At 44.0% G+C, this 21100-nt stretch overlaps 1 protein-coding gene across 1 annotated transcript in view; it reads right to left on the bottom strand.

The window, feature by feature from the left end:
• NFX1 (nuclear transcription factor, X-box binding 1) overlaps nucleotides 1–21100 on the bottom strand; it is a 660521-nt gene that overhangs the window by 442387 nt on the left and 197034 nt on the right. The window contains exon 6 of the mRNA XM_085606860.1: nucleotides 5727–5798. Within this exon, the coding sequence (XP_085462986.1) occupies nucleotides 5727–5798 (72 nt within the window). The remainder of the gene's footprint in view (nucleotides 1–5726; nucleotides 5799–21100) is intronic.

Genomic DNA, 21100 nt, shown 5'->3' with positions numbered 1-21100 from the left:
TCAGATATATATATTGATTTAAAGGCTATTTTCTCAGAATCTACTGAACAGATTTACACCAAACCTACAAAAGGCACTCCCTTGACCTGAGGACTACCTCTCTGCCAAATTTCAAGTAATTCTGTTCAGCCGTTCGGGCTGTAGCTGTGTCTAAAGGTCCTATGGAAAAATGCTTGGGAAAAACGTGTTTTGGGACCCCCCTTTTATCTCAGCCCCCGCTTGACGAATCCCCCCGAGACTTTCAGGGTAGGAGCGGAGCGGAGCGCCCCACCTATTTTGAAAAATTCGCAAGGATTCGTCGACCGGCGCAAAAGTTATTCAAAATAGAATGTTGCGGATTTCCTATGGAAACGTGGTCCTAACTATAACTACCTACTGGCGACCGCCAGTAGGTAATATATATATATATATACATATATATATACTTTTTCACAGTTTGTCCCAAAGAGCGCACTCGTCTCCAGGATCAAAAATAAAGCTCAGGCAGGGCAAAGATAAGTAGATTTCATCCTCATTATTTCATGCCCAACGCGTTTCAGAATTAATTTCCTTGGTCACGGGCAGCAGCACCTTCCGAGATCTCACGAGACTAAAATGCACTGTTTTTCAATCTGCTTTAATAAATCTCAAATGAGTGTCACGTGCTCAACAGTGCATGCTGGTAAACATAGTTTCAAAAGTGCAAATCTCTCTGTACAATGCCGCTTTCAATATTATTGCAATGCTTCATACCCTTGATAAGGTGGATGAGACCATCTGTCTTCGTCCTGTCAACATGAGAGCGTCCCAGGATTCCGACTAGCTTTGTAATCTCAAAGCCGCAGACCTGCCAATATATAGCCAGCAGCGGTGCGCTCACGGCCGGACCAGCCGTATATATACTTTTTCACAGTTTGTCCCAAAGAGCGCACTCCTCACCAGGATCAAAAATAAAGCTCAGGCAGGGCAAAGATAAGTAGATTTCATCCTCATTATTTCATGCCCAACGCGTTTCAGAATTAATTTCCTTGGTCACGGGCAGCAGCACCTTCCGAGATCTCACGAGACTAAAATGCACTGTTTTTCAATCTGCTTTAATAAATCTCAAATGAGTGTCACGTGCTCAACAGTGCATGCTGGTAAACATAGTTTCAAAAGTGCAAATCTCTCTGTACAATGCCGCTTTCAATATTATTGCAATGCTTCATACACCTTATCTACCAGATAAGCGAGTCACCTCGGATACGTCACAATTCCAATCATTTTGTCTTATGTAACCTTTATACACGCACAGAATGGTCACATATAACTTCACTGCTTAGATTAGGTCTCTCCAATGCTAGGCCCCTTTTGACAGTTGCAATTAGCTTTTTGTTGTGCTGTTTATGTTTTAATATTTTTTCCTTTACATCACCATGTTTTCCACGAGACGCTTCTCTTTGTGTGCAGTGAAGTCACTATGCCATGTACTTTCCATAACATAGGGTATCCACGTGATCCGAGGTGACTCGCTTATCTACACCCATGCAATTTTGTTTTTGTTTTATGCACCATTCTGTGGCTTCTTTTGTTTTATTTTATGCTTTGTGTCCTTCCCAGCCCTGAAGAGTCACAATTGTACCACGTTGTGACGAAACACGTGTCGGCTGGTCTTTTGTTTCTGTATTGATCTGGATTGATATATGAATCCCCATTAAGATACTCCTGATGTCGACCTTCATAATTTCTGCAAGAAAAGTTCTTTAAATTTTGGTTTTTACACCAAAACCTTCACCCTCACACGTGTGCACAGGACTTGTTTCTATATTCACTGTGTAGGTCTTGACTTACACACTCGCAGGGGTTGTTTTGTCTGGGTTTGATCCACCTGACCTGTCAGCACCGTGCTTATTTGTCCCCATCCTTAACTCCTTGCGTACTTGCTTGAGCGCCATTTCTTCCTGTCCCTAATCAAATCCCTCCACCGATACTATCTCTCAAATACCTTTTCCCAAGACCAAACGGGACCTCCGAGCCTTTTTAGGCATTCTCGGATACTACCGTAGATTCATCCCCAACTTCTCTCAGACCGCTGCACCTCTACCAGACTTACTGCAGAAAACGGTAAAAACAGACACCGTTTTACGGCATCCTAATCCAGAAGTGATCCAGGCCTTTGATTCCTTAAAAGCATCCCTTACCTCCAAAACCGTTCTTGCAAGCCCTGATAAAACACTCCCTTTCATTTTGCAGACAGACACCTCAGACGAAGGTCTTGGGGCGGTGTCCCAAAGGACACCCCAGGGAGAAGAGAAGCCCATTCTGTATGCAAGCCGAAAACTCTTCACTAGGTAGAAAAACTATGCTGTTATAGAAAAAGAAGCCCTTGCCATCAAGTGGGCAATCGAAACCCTGAGATACTACTTAGAGGGACGAGAGTTTACATATTACACGAACCACGCCCCATTGGAATGGTTGGCACGCAATAAAGGCAACAATGAGAGGGTGTTGAGATGGTTTTTAGCCCTGCAGCCGTATAGGTTCCAAACCAGACATCGAAGGGGGATAGACCAGGTAAACGTAGACTTCCTATCAAGATATCCTCAAGAAATTAACACTACTAGAAAGACGGAAAGGGGATGTAAGGCAGCCCCCTTTGGGACCCCAAAACGTACCCAAACATCCGGACCATTGTCCTCTTGTCGACTCTCCACAGGAGATTGGGACCCGGAAGCACAACACCAACAGTATGGCTGCCGAGAGGATTACCCCGCCCACCTAACATATGTCCACTCATGAGAGAAGACAACGGAGTGACGTGGCAGAAGTAGGAGGCACTGACCCCGGAAGCAACAACTGGGAGAGAGGGAAAAAGGACTGGTCCAACGAGGAAGGGAGAGTGAATCGAGGAGACGGAGAGAAGACAAGTGAAGGCGATCAGGTGGATGTTCAGGAGGCGGTGTCGAAGAAGAAGACTGGACCGAAGCTGAAGACGAACGGTGGCACGAGGAGTGGTGGTGCCCACCGGACGATGCTGGAGAGCGGCGCAACTCAGGAGAGTTGCGGCGGAGCCGGTGAGTGCCAACGGAAAGAGTGAGAGGAGGGAAGGGACTGCGGGTGACGGGAGGGAACCTGGCACATCGGGAGGAGCAACGGAATAGTAGACACTAAAAAGCAGGTAGGATTCTCCCGCATTTTCTTCCTTAATACCCTGGGCTCCACAACCTTGTACTCTTTTTTCTAAACCCCCCCCCTGCATCTTACTTTTGGTTTGAAAGGAGAAGTGCTGAGACAGAGATTTAAAATAAGTGAAAACTCAGGAGCGGACAGCCCTGAGAAGAGGCACTCCAGGAGAGTGTTGTCCCTTAAATTTCTTTTATTTTTATATATCTTGGACTACTGGCTGTTCTCTACTAAAAGTACAACCCACATTTCCTTCTTCCTATTTTTCTTTACACCGGTCGGGTGTGGTGACGGGTACACAACTTTCAAGCCCTATGACCCATCAATGACTGATCTCTCCTTTCTCTCTCCATTTATGAGCCTCCAGGAAAGACCATTGGCCCAAAAAGGCAGAAGGTGAGACTGAGGATATCGGCCCTTGTACCCTGGAAGAAGAAAACTTGACAAAAGGAGGACCTTGTTATGCCATCCCACCCCCAAGAATTTATACACCTGTAAATAAACCTTCACCATTAAGAAGTATATACAGTCTCCGTGCCGGTTTATCCGGCCCGCACACCCATATAGATTTTTTTCTGTATCCTGCACCTCAAGAACTTATTACCAACATTTTTTTTTTTTTAAATTATAAAAGTTTAACAAAAATTATTATATAATTTATTATATGTTTTAGTTCTTGGTTTTCATGTAACACAGTAAAGGAATTTATAAATGAAAAGTCTCCTCTAAGAAGAATTTGTGGTAACTTATCATTATTATATTTCTTGTTCAAAGTACCTTTGGCACATGATCCGGATTGTAGTTTGAACTATAGAATTTACTTGTACATTCACTTTGTTCACTCTCATGTCTTTCGGAAAGGGATTTTTTTCCTTTACATAACAGTAAAGGACCACTAACACAATGTGGAGACATCAACATTTCATGGGGGGGGTGGATGGGGAGAGTAGGTGCGATATTTGGGCCCGGGCTCGGTGACTACCCAGGGAATCCTACCAAACCCAGACATTTCTGAAAACTAGACACCAACAGGAGTACAGGGTGGTGTGGATCCCCCGATCCCCCAAAGTTTTCTTACCCACAATGCACTAGAAACGTCAAAATTTGCCGAAAATCCTGCATTTTCCTTGCATTTGGGCGACATAATCTTCCGGAACATGGAGGGACCCACAAAAATGCTACCACCCACTGTTCCTCCACTTATCCCAATAAAAATGCAGCCCCACTTGTGTGGCTAGGTATAGTGCCCGCGACAGGCACGTATCTAACCAGGGTCAACAGGAGCCCAGTGTGGTGACTCATCAACCCCGTTTTCATTTGTGCCTGTTAGTGGCACTGGGTCCAGCTACACAAGTGGGGTAGCGATTTTATTGGGACAAGTTGGGGGAAACTGGGTGATTGAAATTTTGTTGATCCCTGCACATTCTGGAAGTTTAATGCCACCAAAATGTAAGGAAAATGGGTGATATTAGTCAAAGTTTAAGATTTGAAGGCCATTGTGGGCAAGAATATGTGGTGGGATCCACACAAAGCACACCACGCCACCCTGGACTCCTTCGGACGTCTAGTTTCTAGAAATGTCTGGGCTTTGTAGGTTTCTCGGAGTGGCTGCCAAGTCCAAACCCCGGAGCAGCCCCTTTTGCTGATTTCTTCACATTCCATTGTGGGGCCTTTTAGGGTAGTGCTTTTATCGGGACAAGTGGGGTAACACTGGGTGGTAGGAATTTTGCAGGTCCCTGGTGTTTTAGGAACTTAGCGTCACAAAAAATGATAGACTTATGCACTTGTTCTGGGGTGGAAGCACTGCGCAATTCCTGGGTGAGCTGTCCCACCCCCTTTTTATTTTTTTGGCATATTTTACCCCTGGGGTCTAGTCTTTTTGTAAAAATCCTCAATCCACCCTTGTGGTGCATCCACCATCTATCCCACATCACATGCAGGCAAAGCTTACACACCTGCTGGTGGTCGGTCCTGAGGAACATTGCGCAACACTGAGGGAAGTTTTGAAAGGTTGTCTGTTCCATCACCCTGTGTACATTCTCTACCAGAAGGTCATAGAGCGTCATTGAAGACATGGGACATGAGTCCCTATCTACATCATTTTTCATGGGAGTGTATTGCAGCACCAGTTATTGGTCATGTGTGTTGCTGGACGTACTTTAACTAGAGTAATACACTACTGTTTTGGTCCTTTTTTGGCTTTAGTGACCTTTGTAGTGCTGTTTGTGAATGGAACTGGGCTTGCTCTTTTGTGGTTGAGTGCCAATCACTCCCTAACACCCCGTTAACCCTCCTTCTTCTTCCCTAAACCTTACCTATTTTGTCATAAGTGCACCCAATTTTTAATACACTCTCCTGGTCCCTCCCTCATTTCCTACTAAGTAGTAACAACTTACATTTGTGGGGATTTTCAAATAGAAATGATAGGTGAAGTGAAGGTGGCGGTTTGTGAATAGCATTTTGTAGTGCTTCAGTAGTACTATTCTAGTTGGAAAGCAGTACATTGTGGGCAATATAATGCTGCAACAATTTATTATTCTATGCATTTCTCATCGTAGGTCCTAAAGTTAAAGACAAAGTCTCACCTTGTCCTTCCACATTCGCAGGCTTTTGTCATAAAGGCAGGGCATGACGGACAAGGTCCAGGATGGCACAATCTAAAAGACAAAAGAATAATTTGTATTATAGCAGAATAAAAATCATACTGAGGTACCGTTTTTAAATGCCAGAAGAGTTAGTGTGCAAACATATGTTAAAATAAAAGATGCAAGAAAGCAGTAAATAACCTAAAAAAAGAATGTGTATACAAAATAGTAAGGCAAGACATAAGAGATCCAGCTCAGATTGCTATTACAGAGCTGGCAGCTGCTGAAACTGTTTTCCTGCTAACAGATGGAGTTTCTTGGCATCAAATGCTTGTCCTGTTAAGACAAAAGCATTGGCAAACCAATTACATTAGTGCATATATAACTGTCACATACAAAAACAGTTCCCAGCTTGTCATTCTGCAGGCAAAATGCTTTTTAAAAAGTGTTAAGCACCAAAAGTCCTTGGAGCATCTTTTCAATTTCACAGATTGAAGAAAAAGCAGGAGACCAGTCCCTCCACTGGTCTCCGTTAGGTAGATATCCTTTTTTCAAAGCTCCAATCTGAAATCTTCATTTGTCTTCCAGTCAGCTCTCCTCTGGATATGTGTCAAGTAGGGAACTTTAAAGGGTACAACCAGTCAGGGATTGGTGGAGAGCTATAGGCAAAGGGAAATAACATGTTACTGCTATTCTATGGACAATGATGTTAACTAGCACTTGTACAGCCCACTATCTAGTATTAACATGGCATAGAAGTGCCTTTCATGTTGTTAGGTTATGTTATATAGATTTGTTTAGCGCACTAATCACCCGAGAGGGGATGCAGGCGCTTTAGGAGGTGTGTAAGTTTGTGGTCTCCACGGTGGTTATAGGAAGAGCCAGTTTACAGCTCCATGCAGAAATCAAGAAGGCAGGTGTGCGTTCTGATGTGTTGAGGAGGTTGTTCCATATCTTGGGTGCAATGTACAAGAATGAGCCACCTCCAGTTTTGCGTTTGCCGATGCGGGGAATGTGTGCAAGTGAGAGTGAGACAGAGCATAGGTGGGTTGGTAAAAGTGTACGCGGCTGGTCAGGTATTCTGGTCCTGTACAGTGTAGGGCTTTGTATGTAACAATTCTGAGGATTTAGACTCTATATTTGAGATTATAAATGGAGGATTGTCTCTTTTTTTTTTAATAACACTCTAACAATATATATTTTCTTAGGCGACGATATACATCTAAGGGATATTATTTTGTTCTATTTTTGTGTGATGTATGTATTTTTTACTTTTTTTCTGTTGATGTAACAACATCTACATGTTTTTATGGAATTCTGTGTTGCATTAAGTGTGGGTGTAGGGAGCCATAGTATGTTTTAGAATGCAACTTGAATATGGGCATGCTGGTTTGGTTTATGAATAAGCATTTTATATATGTACATAAGTGTATGTACTGTTCGTTTACAGCCCTGATGAAGTCCCTTGTTGGGACGAAACCTGTTGGCTGGGCTGCAGTTTGATGTTGTGAAGAATAAAAAAGATCTTTTTTGGAATATCATATCATGACTCCTGCGTTTGATTGGATCGTTAAGAAGATTTCAAATGTCTGAATAATCTGGATAAATATGTAATTAAGTGAACTTTCAGTAAAAACATTGGACTTCGGAAGCACTCCCTACTGTATATTGTTTTTCACTTTGGTTTGTAGTTTTGAAGCAGTAGGACCATTAGAAGGTTGAGTGCTATTGCATAAATATTACCAATACAAAACACTTGTACAGTCAGAGCCAAAACTGCTTATTTTTTAAATTAATATCCACCTCAATTAGAGGTCAAGCTCTGTATTACTCAGATGAATTAAGATCTGAAGAATCTAAGTGCAAACGACTGAAATGAAGATTTGTCGGACCAAATCCTTACCTGATAGAGAAGCCAATAGAATAATGCTATACAGCTACCATAAAAAAATTAAAGTAGCCCACAAACACTATATAACTGATAACATCAATCTAGCAGGCAATTCAGTGAAATAAGCCATTAAAGTGTTGATGAATTCACGAAACCTCAAGCTAGTAATTGTGCCATTCCGGCTTCATAAAAGTTATGTGACTTATTGGCAGACGTTTTCGAAGGAAAACACCCACTTCTCTAGGTCTGGCAGAGTTGCATACAAATCCTAGGAGCTGCTTTAAATTCCCTAAAATTAGATTAAAAGCAATTTTTGCATTAAAAGCAGACTACGAGAGAAAAGAAGAAAACTATTTAAAATCTTCTGTAAGTTTATAGCAAATGACCCCATCCACTATGGAAGGGGACTACTCTTATTTAGATAGGGTGGGAATTTACAACATAGATTCATCTTGGTGAGGTTGCGACTTAATTTAATTTACCATTTTTTTTGTTGCTTGAATAGCTTTATTAGTATATTTGTATTCTCTTACGATACATCCATTGTCAATCATCAATAAGCATCACTTGCAATATGACAACTCTTGTTCTATGACACAGTGCAGAAAAAGCGGCGCATTTCCTTCTCATAATCTTGGTGCCATCGGTGTCTACGGTGTGTGGATGCCTATCCAGTTGATTATCGTCTTGGGCACTTACGGCCCGCACATTCTGTCATCTCCAATCTAACGCCAGGATTAACGTGTTCAGTATGCCTACTCCCGACAGTAATCCATAGTGCGACAGAAGCAAGAAATTAGCAAAATAAATAAAAAGGTAAGCAACACTTATGTGAGAATGTTATTCATTGTGGAACTCAACTCTTGAAATATACCTTAGAACTTGCCTAAAATATCCAGATCCGCATATATATATGAATGTCGCATCTATGCACTAGATATCTCTTTTCTCTTTTTACATAACATTTCAACCAAATTCGTTTATCAACCAATAATAAATCTAAGCAAACAAAAGATGTCTATGTGCTGGGAGAACATGTGTCCAGTACCTAGTATGCCTTTTTTGGTGTTGCCATGTCTAGAATAGTGTGTCGTTATTGAGCGTGGGCTGCTACTTCCATTACCTATACGGGCATGTGGTCGCCAGGGTGCTTCTGCTTCCGTTCAACATCTTCAAGGAATAGAATGCGGGGCCTTGTCTGATCCAACCACTGTGGTTGGGATAGTACACAGGTGCAGCATATCGTCTACTCTCTGGTGATATCTCAGGTGTTAGGCCCCCACCTGCTCTGCGGGCGGTGGCTGCAGTAGGGTATCATAGCGCACAAGAGTTCTGAGCATATCATCCCAGGTCTGCGCAATGGGATGTTTCCTCAACCCTGCCGTAGGGTGGTGCTCTCTGCTTGTGCCCACACCTCTAGGGACTTTTTCCAGTGTAATACCTCTGGCGGATCCTTGTGCTTCCACCTTTTGGTTATGAGTCGTTTCGCCGTTATGAGACCTAAGTCTCGAAATCGGAACCTCGCTTTATTCACCTTGTTTCTTTTATAGAACCCCAGGACACAGACCTCCCAACTGGCAGGTACATCCATGTTAGTGCAGGTAGTTAGCGTTTCCGCTATCGCACACCAGTAAGTGTGGAGCCTAGGGCAATCCCACAGCATATGTAACAGGTTGGCACCTATGAGGCGGCACCTTGGGCATTTAGAGGTGTTGATATTAAAATATTTGTTAATTTTATCCGGTGAAAGATACGCCCTGTGTAATATATATGTTTGTATTAGTTTGAACCTTGAATTACGCGGTATATGTGTGGCACTGGCTAAAACTCGTTCCCAGTCTTTATCTGTCCAAGGACGGCCTCTGTCTTCAGTCCAATAAGCGCAGAGCCTCTGTAGCGGCTGCAGCGTATGACTTAGAAGGGCCTGCCCTAGCCAGTGTATTACATGCGACCCCTCCCCATGTAGGTATTGCAACAATTGAAGCGCCGGCGGTTCATTTGTTATGTCCCCCCATGCTAGAGTGAACGTCCGTGTAATGGTTGCATATGTGAGGAATTGGCCCCTTGGTAAACCTGTGTCTGCTGTTAGTGCCTCAAAAGACAACAAGGTGCCATCTACGTATAGATCTCCAAGTGTCTCCACTCCCGCCTCAATCCAAAGCATCAATGTCGTGTCGGTTATAGAATCCCTGCCCCTAGGTGTCCCTATAAGTGGTAGTGTCGGCGCATAGGGGAGTGTGTCTTTCGTGAGGTGTAGGCTTCTCCTGTAGCATCTGTATGCCAGTTCGATATGTATCTGCGTCGGCCGGGGAATTTTTGCTAGTGGGTGAAACAATCTGCATATCTGAGTCTGTGTCCAGATTGTTGTCTCCGTCACCGTGTCTGTTAGATTTTTCCCGCTTAACCACTTCGCGACCCACTGTAGTTGTGCGGCTATGTAGTAGAGCTCCAGATTTGACACTGCCAGCCCGCCACTTTCATGCATACAGTTTCTGTAATGCAATTCGGGGCCGCCCTGTATTCCAGATCAAACCTCGGATCAACCCGTCCAGGTCTCTAAATAATCGCACTGGGACATATACTGGAAGGTTCGCAAATTACAAGAGTCGGGGTAGAACTATCATTTTAGTTGAGGTGACGCGGCTCATCACATTCAGCGGCAGCGTCTTCCAGAATTGCATCTGTGCCCTTATAGAAGAAATGGCTCGAACCGGATTACCCTCCAGTATATCTCCTGGGGACCTGTATATATATATTCCGAGGTATCTGAACGTAGTTGGATACCAGTTTAGCGCAGTCTCGTTAATTACTATATTTCCCTCAGCCGCATTCTCACAGAAAGAATAGGCGCCAGACTTGGCCCAGTTTACCCTGAGGCCCGACCACCGCTTCAAACCTGTGGAACAATGTTGAAATTGCCGGTGGCACAGCGTGCAAGTCTCTTACGTATAATAACAAATCATCTGCATATAGCGACACTGCATGCAATCCGTCGCTTAAAGGGATGCCCCAATCCGCGCCACCTTCCTGGAGGAGAGCTGCCAAAGGCTCCATAGCCAGAGAGAAGAGCAGCAGTGACAAAGGGCACCCCTGCCTGGTACCCCGTCTCACTCTTATTTCATCCGACAGGAGCTTGCCCGTGCGGACTCTCACTGTTGGGCGTTGATGCAGCAACTGCACCAATCGTAAGTAGTCATCTCCTAGCTCATACTTGCGCAGAACTGCCGCTAAATATGGCCACTCCAGCGAGTCAAAGGCCTTTTCCAGGTCCAATATCAGGCAGCCAGATCTATGCCAGGTCTCTGCAGCGTATCTCTGTAGTTTAAACAGCCTGTGGATATTTAAGGAAGTGCTTCTGTTAGGGACAAAGCCATTCTGATCTGCGTGTACCAGGGTCAGCACAAACGGGGCTATACGCCTGGCAAGGGTAGAGGCGAGGATTTTGTAGTCTGTGTATAACGGAGCTAGCGGACGAGCCCAAATTCTCAGGGTCTCTGCCAGGTTTCAATACCGAGACCAATGTGTCCTCATTCTGTGTGGGTGTGAGATTTGCACATTCCAGAGCCGCCTCATATACTCGCAGCAATTCTGGTATCAGCACATCCGAGTATGCCTTATAAATTTCAGCCGGCAGTCCGTCAGGGCCCGGCGTCTTGCCATTTGAAAGCGAGTAAATGCTATCTCTGATTTCCTCCGATAGCAGAGGGGCACCCAGTTCCTCCCACTGATGGTCTGTTAACTGCGGCAGCGCTGTGGCGGATAAAAAGTCTTGTATGTCGGTGCCCGTGGCTACCGAGTAAGATCTGTATATCGTGGTGTAGTGTTCCACAAAAGCGCGGTGTATGTCACTCTGGGTGTGTGCCTCAACTCCCTGTTCCGTTTGTATTGTTGTCACAGGCACAGCGGCCACGTCTTGTCAGATCAGCCACGCCAGCAACCTGCCAGGTTTGTCTCCCATATGATAGGTGCGCGCAGAGTGTGCTGCATAGTTTAAATTGCAGAGTCGCTCGAGCAAGCCCGAGTGCCCCTCTCTAAGGTTCGCTAGAGGTACAGCATTGCGTTCCAGAGCTGTGCCCTCCTCTCGGAGCAGTGCAATTTCTAGGCGTGTCAGATCTGCCTCCAGTTGCCTCCGCATACCCGCCTGTGCCCCAAGGCAGACCCCCCTTATGACAACTTTGAATGCATCCCACTCTATCTGAGGGGTCGTGGCCGTGCCGGTGTTGTCCTCAAAATATCGTGTGATGTTGGCCGCCAGTAGGTTTCGAAAAGGTGCGTCCAATAGCAAGTCTGGTTGTAATCGTCAGGTCGGAACTGGCTGGTGAGGGTGGTCCCATAACATCTCTAATATATGTGGGTTATGGTCGGAATGTGTCCTGCCCAAATAATAAACTGTTGATATGTGGGGGAGAAATGCGTCCGAGAGCATGTAGCGATCCAATCGCACATGGAAGTCGTGTGCCCCTGAGTAATAGGAGTATTGTGGTAAATAAAATTCCTTTACCTGGACTTAATTTGATACAGAAACATAATAAAATAGCTCAGTAAAATGAGAGGCAGAATCCGTGGTATTAGAGGTTCGGAATGGGCTTTATTCCAGTGATCGATTATAATCGGTTGCTCCAAGTTCCATCACCACGGGGGTTCAGGAAGTGAAGTACATACTTTATTGACAAGAAGTAACTTTTATAGTACATACATTACAATGAAGCGAATGCAGTAGGCGTAACAATTGATAAGGAAAATGACGATTTATCTGCGTAACCAAAAATGGGTGTAATAAGGAGTAAAAAGGAACATAATTGGTTATGATGTCACATATAGGTGGATCTATAAGATAATACTTGGCATAGATGCGCGCGCAGCAGTATGACGTGTGATTGACGTGCGACTAGGGGGTGAAGGGGACTTGACATTTAGCTCTACATGTGGAGACAAAAAGTCTGGGGGGTCAAGTCAACCTAATCCCAAATCATATCTAACATCCTATGTTTAAAGAACTATGTTATCCACAAAAGAAGGACTCTCGGACAGAATTTATTCTATACTGACTGTGCGTGCGTGTACAAGCGTCTAAGTGTCTACACTGAATGCGAGGGGGTAGGAATATTCCATGGTAACAGGGCTATGAGTTACTTGCATGAGGACAGAGAAGCCGAGCCTTTTGCTCGGTAACTGGAAGAATGTTTACTTAACTACTAGGCAGGAATGCATCGGCTGAGGGGAAGCAGATAATTCGAAGGTGAAATACAGTTCTTGGCAGAGAATAGGCTGATGTCAGGCTTCGTGAGCCGCGCAGAGAATGAGACAAAGTTCATGGTCACAGATGCAGGCTCAGACTCGAGGTTTCAGAGGCAGAAAGCAAGAGGAGTTTGATGACAGAATCAGGGCCTACTTGCCTGGACTGTAAAATGGCATAAGTGAACCATATAAAGCCGGTGGCCTTTCATATTTAGGAATGGAATATCCGGCCTATTCATGGCGGATCTGACAGAGGACATGTTGACGGTGGACGCACATGTATTTGCGTCTTCATAACTGGAACTGGAGGAAACATACATGTACTTGTGACATGCACATGGAACCGTTGGGGTCCAAGATAGGGGACATAACTGACCAGAAAAATCCATATTTCCACATTCCCTCCTTGTCCCCTACTTGCCCGTCAAGAGATATCAATCTTCATTAATCCATTGATCTGTTCATATAGCATCATTTGTTCTTCTTTCTTCTTCCGTGACGAATGAAATCTTGGTGGTGGAATACACGATGTGGTACACAGACCACAAATCGCTGGTCCACATTGTAGACATAGACAGCAACTGAATAGTATGAGAAGGCCAATACCTAGGAAGGATAAAACTCTCCATCCCCAGGCTGATACCACACTCCAAAACCAACTGGACCAAGTCCAAGTGCCTGGGTTCTGGTGTATCTGGTTTACAATCTTATGAAGGCGAGTGATGGCTTTATATACAGATGGCGAATTTTCTGGTATGAATACGCAGCAGCTTGATCCGATGACCCTACAAGCTCCGCCCCTATCAGCTAGGATGACGTCAAGGACAAGACGATTTTGAAGCACAACAATCCGCATAGCAGACTGCTCTTCTGTTAAATTGCCTAGGGCGGAAATAGTTTCATTCACTACTGCTTCAAGCGTTCTAGTTAATCTACGTATCAGTTTACTATTAGTAACAGTACCTATATAAGGAAAGATGCCTTTATTAAAATCTACATACTTGTCCCATGCCGTCTCAGTGTAATCGACAATGGGGAGATCTCTCCGCTCTCTGTTGTGTACTAAATGAATATTTCTGTAATAATCAGGAGGAACTAGGAAAACAGGTGGCAAAAGGAATGCAATGTAGCAGGTACCATCCCAATCTAGAGGTAGACGCATATATGCAGTCTGACCACATATAAAGTAGGAGTGGCGATAAGCTCTAAATGAAGATTTGCCTTGATCACTGAATTCTACTATAGTAGTGCATTTACTATGGCCCATATGTATGGAACCAACCTTTCTTACACACAATTCACCCTTCGCTGGGAATACTGACATGGTGGGTAAGACTAGTTCAACTTCGGATACGACATTTAGAATCATGAGATTAGGTGTAAAATTACCTAATCCATATACTTCATTTTCTAGATCAGTTCCTGTTCTCTTGGGGCGACCCTCCTTGTCAGGGTAGCAGACCTTGAGTAAAACTAGGTTCAGGTTTCCCCATACCCAATGATCTTGGTAAACTGCTGTGTCTGAGTCTATGGAATTGATTAAACTAAACCATGCTCCACAGGAGCCATTATGTGTAAACGGGTGTGGAAAGAATGGCAGGACTCCTTCATAATTCTGATAGGGAGGGAGCCGACCACACACCCAACAATTGGTGGCATTACTAGTCTGATGGGAATGATGTAACATACTAATGAAAGTGTTATTGCGCAGCGCAAGTCTATAAGACAATTCATGCGGCGGTAGGTCACTAAAAGAATGTTCTGCGGTAACATTATAAATATGTCTAGAAATAGGGTAATATATGTGCAACAATATACTTGCAGCAATTATTAAAAGACTCAAGAAAAACAAGATTAATAATGTCACTATGCAGTGGCTACGCAGTGATTTACAATACGCCTGTCGTTTCAACATTTTCCGCGACTGTCCATGATTCAGGTCTAGAGGATACATGTCAGAGACAAATTCAACCGCTTCACCTTGGAGAGGACTTAAACAATCAAATTGTCTGACGTTCTAGGCCTCAATTTTACTTTATAGAGTTCGGTTTTAGTCTTTTCAACCAAAGGAAGTTTTGAATCAGTCTGTGAGGGAGTGCAGGGCACAATGTCTATATCCGAGGATAGTCCATGAAATTTCTTGATATGACTTGAATGAATCCAGCCCTTGCGGCCCTCGATCTTCACGGCTGTCCTTGTAGTGAGCAGAACCAACTTGGGTGTCTTCCACCTGGGCTCCAGCTGAGTCTTTCGGTCGAAATTTCTCACAAATACGAGATCACCCGGAACTACGTCATGGGGTTTCACCTCCGTGTTGTCGGGAAAGGCTGCAGCTACCTGTGAACGACAAGATTGTAGTGCAGACATCAAGGAAGCCAAGTAATCTGTCAGCATATTACAGTCAACATCAGTTATTTTGCGTGGTACAGGCGTCCCCCACATATTTGGTGGTCTGCCGAAGATCACCTCATACGGGGATAGCCCTGTTCGAGAGTGTGCTACCATTCTCATGTAAAAGAGTGCAACGGGTAACGCTACTACCCAGTCGACACCTTTTTCTCAGCATATTTTGGACAATCTGATTTTCAGGATCTGATTATGTCTTTCTACGAGACCTGCTGCCTCGGGGTGTCGGACACAGTGGAATTTCCACTGATATCCTAACAGAAGTGAAACATGTTTCATTAATTCGGATGAGAACGGCTGGCCGTTATCTGAGTAGACAACACGTGGTAAACCGTATCGTGGGAAGAATTCTCGAACCAACTGTTTGGCAGTAGTCGGGGCAGTGTAATCTGAAACCGGGTATGCCTCTGTCCAACGGGACAGAGCGCAGACAACTACGAGAACATATTTGAATCCTCGACATCGTTCCATCTGGATATAGTCCATCTGGAGGGCTTCAAAAGGGTGATTAGGAGGCTGAAATCCACCCTGTTCTACGGGAACGCTTTTTCCTGGGTTGAACTGGCAACAGATCATACAGGTACGGACTTTTTGTTTGGCTGCTGCTCGTAAATGTTTATTGAACCAAATGTGTTGAATGCTGTCTAGCATAGCTTTTTCTCCTAGATGTGCTGGACTATGTATAGTGTTAATTATAACTTGGACCATTGAATCAGGAAGGAACCATACAGACTTTTCCTTCATCATCCATCCTTGGTCTGTTTGAATCCCTCCTAATTCAGTCCATTTCTTTATTTCGTCTGGTGTAGCATGTGTCTGTATGTCAATTACGTCAAGAGTAGGATCTTTAACTGTCATACAATGTGTCGGTGTCGGGACTATTGTCTTTATCATGTCGGGGGTTTGAGTTTGAGCAGTCTGTTTAGCTGTTCTGTCGGCTAGATCATTGCCTTGGGAAATGATATCAGTAACTTTCGTATGAGCTTTACATTTCATAATTGATATTGCCGTGGGTAGATGTATTGCATCTAATAAGGCATGAATGAGGGGTCCGTGCTGAATGTGGGCACCGTGGGAAGTTAAATAACCTCTCTCTCGCCACAGCACGCCGAAGTCATGTACAACTCCGAATGCATAACGTGAATCAGTGTATATGTTGACTTTTTTATTCGTGGCTTGAATACAGGCTTGTGTCAGAGCGATAAGCTCTGCGGCTTGAGCTGACAAAGTATTTATACGATTAGTTTCAATGACTTTAGTATCTGTGGTGACTGCGTAAGCAGCCACTAACTCTCCTGTACTTGTTCTCATACATGAACCATCTACATACAACGTCAGGTCTGGATCTGACAATGGGACATCGGTTAAGTCTTGTCTGGGTTTTGTCGTTATTGTAATAACTTCAATACAGTCATGAGCTAGTGGGTCTGTTCCGGTTACTGGCAAAAGTGTGGCAGGATTCAATGTGTTACAGCGTCTGATTTCTATATGTGGCTGAAACAATGTTAGCTCGTACCCTGTAAGTCGCGCTATAGTCAAGTGTTGTGTTTGCGTTCTATTTACAAGAACCTCTACTGCGTGTGGTACTTGAACTGTCAATGGATGTCCTAACACTATGGCATCGCTTTGTCTGATTGCTAAAGCTGTCGCTGCTACTGATTTCAGGCATGCAGGCAAAGCCTGAGCTACGGGATCTAATGTACTAGAAAAATAAGCACATGGTTTGTGTGCTCCTGCTTGTTCCTGTGTGAGTACCGACAAGGCAGTACCTTCGCGTTCTGTAACAAAGAGTGTAAACTGTTTTCTGTAACATGGTGTTGCTAAGACAGGTGCTTGACATAAAGCTTTCTTTAGGTTTTCAAAAACTTGTGTATGTTCCTGAGTCCGAGGGAGAACAGTCGATGTGGCTGCCTCCTGTGTGGTTAACTGGATGAGAGGTTTTGCTAGAAATGCGTACTGAGGGATCCACTGCCTGCAATATGAAGTGAGACCTATGAAAGCCCGCACCTCCTTTTGTGTCTTGGGTATTGGCATGTTAGCTATTAACTGAATGCGGTCCGGTGTAAGCTGCCTTCCCTCCTTGGACAGCGAGTGTCCAAGATAAATAACTCGCTGGACACAGAATTGCAGCTTAGAAGGGGACACCTTGTGCCCCTTTTCGGCTAGAAATTGTAAAACTGTCAGTGATGCTTTTTCACATTCCGGTTCGCTTCTCGCGGTGATCAGCAGATCATCGACGTATTGAAGCAGAGCAGTGTTAACTGGCATGTGGATACTGTCAAGTTCTCGTTTTAGTGCTTGGCTATAGATGCTGGGACTTTCTGTAAATCCTTGAGGTGCGCGTGAGAATTTAAAGCTACGCCCATTTAAACTAAATCCGAACAAATATTGGCTTTCCGGATCTATTGGGACGCTGAAAAAGGCATTCTTGAGATCAATTACAGTAAAGAATGTTGCTTCAGAATCAATAGCTGTCAGTAATGACGAGATATCTGGGACCACAGGAAATTGTGGCACAATGCATTTGTTTAACTCGCGCAGATCAATAACCAATCGATATACTGGCGGGGCCTTAGGATCTGTTCGTTTAAGAATCGGAATTATCGGTGAATTACATACATTGGAGTCTGTTTCCACAACTACTCCTTGGGCAATGAGCTCGTCAATGATTTGTAGTAAAGCCACTACAGCATCTGGTGGTAACTTGTATTGTCGTATTCGTGGTAGCACCACTCCTGCCTTTAATGTGACTCGATATGGTGTAATATTCATGCAACCAACATCAGTAGGGCCTTGTGCCCATAGATGTGTAGGTAAAGTCTGCAGTCGGGGATCCATGTCTCTAGACACATAGTGACCTTTAAAATCACGTAAAAACAACCTTACACCCTCCGGAGAACAACATATTATGGCTCCTAGAGCTTTCAGTGTTTTTATTCCTAACAAGTTTTCTGGACATGATTTAGTAAGCAATAAATCTGCAGTTCGGGTCAGAGGTCCTATCGTAAGTGGAAGAGGCTGTGATACTTCATTAACAATAGGTTTTCCTGAAAAACCAAGGGAAATATTCTGAGAGCCTGAGAGGGGTGCCCCTGGAACTTCACTACGTTTTATAGTTGTTCGACTTGCCCCTGTATCGAGTAAAAATTTTCTATCTTGGCCTAATAATTCACTATGTACATAAGGTCCTTCTTGATCTACAGGAATCTCGATAAGGGGTAAGTCAACTTCCCTCTCTAGGCTAGTTCATGCGTAACGCTGATACTCAGGATATTCATACTGTGCGGTCTGATACATTTGTCGTGTTGTTGTCTGTGTGGCAGCAACAGGCAACGGTGGTGCAGCCGGCACAAACTGTATTGGCTGTTGTGCGGCTGGCATGGCCTGGGCATGCTGCAGAGCTCCTTGTTCATTCTGATCTTGTCTGAGTGGCCGTGATCTTTCTTGTGTTTTACCTATGGCGATATTATGTTTTAAAACTGGACAGTCGTGTACGTAATGACCTGGCTTTTTACAATAATTGCATGTCCCTTTTACAGGTCCTGCTGAATCGGAATGTGTCGTACCCTTTTTATGTCCTTCAGCTGGAACTGTCTGGGAAACTAGCATTTTCATTTTCGTGTCTTTCATGCGTCTGTGTTCATGTTCTTGTTCCTCTCTAATTCTATTGTGATGGTACTGTAACATTTGTAACATTTGTGATGGAGTGTTACCTTGCCAGGTACTCTCGAATTTTAATACTCTATTCTTTACTGGGGGCAGGGCATTTTCCACTAATTTTGTCACAAACAGATGTGGGTATGATTCGCTACTTGCTTTTATGCCACTATTTATACCAAAACATTTTTCAAATCGGGCATAGTAATCACTAGTGTCTTCATCTTGCTTCTGTTTACAGGCTGAAATTGTACCCCAATCTTCCTTTTTCGTAGTTAATAAACGTGGCAGTACCTGTACTAATAAACCTGGTAGTGCTTTAGTTTTATCCCCCAGTCCTGCTCCTGCAGTTCGGGCCTTTTCTTCCGCTTCTAACACTGACCATTCTATCTTTTGGTCTCCTACCTCCCACTCTTTTTCCTTGAGTTTCTCATAAATACCAGCAGGCATCAATACCTTTAATATTGTCATAATGTCGGGATAGGTATACTCTCCCATGAGTAACATGTCTTTAATTTCTCGGTGAAAACCCGCTGGATCTTTGTCATGACTGGGTACCACTTTCTTCATTTGTAACAATTCTATTTTTGATATGGGCGTATATACAAATACGCGCTTAAACTCGTTGTCCTCGCCTTTTATTGGGTGCACTTCTCGTAAGGGATTCTGTCTATCCATGTGATACGTGGTTCTTTCCTTGACGGGCAATGAGACATGCTCTGCGCATACAAAAAGAATATACTGCTTTCTTGATTCTAGAATTTCTCTAATTAATTTAGTACTTGCACCTCTCCATTTATTCATAAGCAATTCAGTCAATATGTCAGGTAAGGGACCAGGGTCCGAATGCTGACTCCGATATAGTATAATGAGTTGTTGAATCATATAAATCCCAGCTAACCTCTGTTCATCTGGGGTGAGATTCAAAAATGTGCGTACTACTGTATCATCACTATATTTTCCGGGACTGTCCACCCAATGGACAGCTGCCCTGGCTAAATCTTGTTCATCCATAGAATCGAGAAAATGATAACCCCTTCGTTCTCGGAGTAGTTTGTCGGCGGTTTGGAACGAATGCTCGTTAGACCTTATATTAATTATAGGTATTTGGAAATTCCTGTTATTATCTGGACATATCGGACGTATCGAGTCAGTAAGACATCTATTACTATTACAAGATCTTCCTCTACCTACATAGGCTATGGTGTCCGACTGTCCCGCGGGCAGTCCTGACCCTTCTTCCTCGCTTTGTTCGAACTCGTCTACCTCTAATCTTTCTTCGTGTAGGCGTTCTATTTCTTTACGGATCTTTCGGCACATGGCTATTATACAATTTTGCTTATCATGTCTCCCTTCTGATATATTCTGGCTCCATCTGGTAAGAATTTGCATTGCTTCCGGGTTTACCCCCGGTCGGTCTTGATTTCTGATCACACAATTTATGAGGAAACGTAACAGTTCCCCCTGTATCTCTACTTTCTGGTATTCCATAGCTCTGTTAATACATTCTGGATCTCGCCCTGTTTGGACAAAATGATATATTTTATCTAGATGCGCAGTCATTCCTGGTAACTTCCCTAAATACACTGCGGCTCGTCTGATACGCAATGATGCCAGGGTCATTTCGTCCTCTTTACCGGGCACAGGGTCATATCTGCAATCTATAAGAAGTTCCTTAAGCGTACGGGCACTTATGAGTTTGGGTGTACGTGAATGTGCTGACTCTTGAAAAGTAAGTTTATTTATTCTGGGTGGCGTAGAAAAAATATTGGTAGCACCTCCCGTGGCCCCATCTGGGGTGTCGGGTGTGAAAGGATTCGTTGAACGTGACACAGCAACTACAGGTGTGGACACAGCTATAGAAGTAGCTGTAGGAACAGACGTAGAAACAGATGTGCTTGCCGGAACTTGTGACTCGATTTGTTGCTGTAGGGATACGGGTACTGGATCTTGGCGTTGGATCTCCCTGGTATGCGGTCTATGTGGGGCGGAATTAGCATATTCGGGAGCTGCGTCATCTAAATATGAGGAAAGAAAAACATCTTCTGCGGTTCTAGGATGCCCCTTAGGATGTACCTTTATTGGGAACAATGGGGGTGGCAAGTCTTTCGGTATTTCTGGAGTAGCCTTAGGTAATCCTTCGGCCAGGAGAGGATACATACCATTCATAAGGGCATTTCTT

This window comes from Triturus cristatus, chromosome 5_2 (assembly GCF_964204655.1).
Source record: "Triturus cristatus chromosome 5_2, aTriCri1.1, whole genome shotgun sequence".
Classification (NCBI taxonomy): domain Eukaryota; kingdom Metazoa; phylum Chordata; class Amphibia; order Caudata; family Salamandridae; genus Triturus; species Triturus cristatus.
The sequence above is the reverse complement of the archived record's forward strand: the minus strand, read 5'-3'. Positions and strand labels throughout refer to the sequence as shown.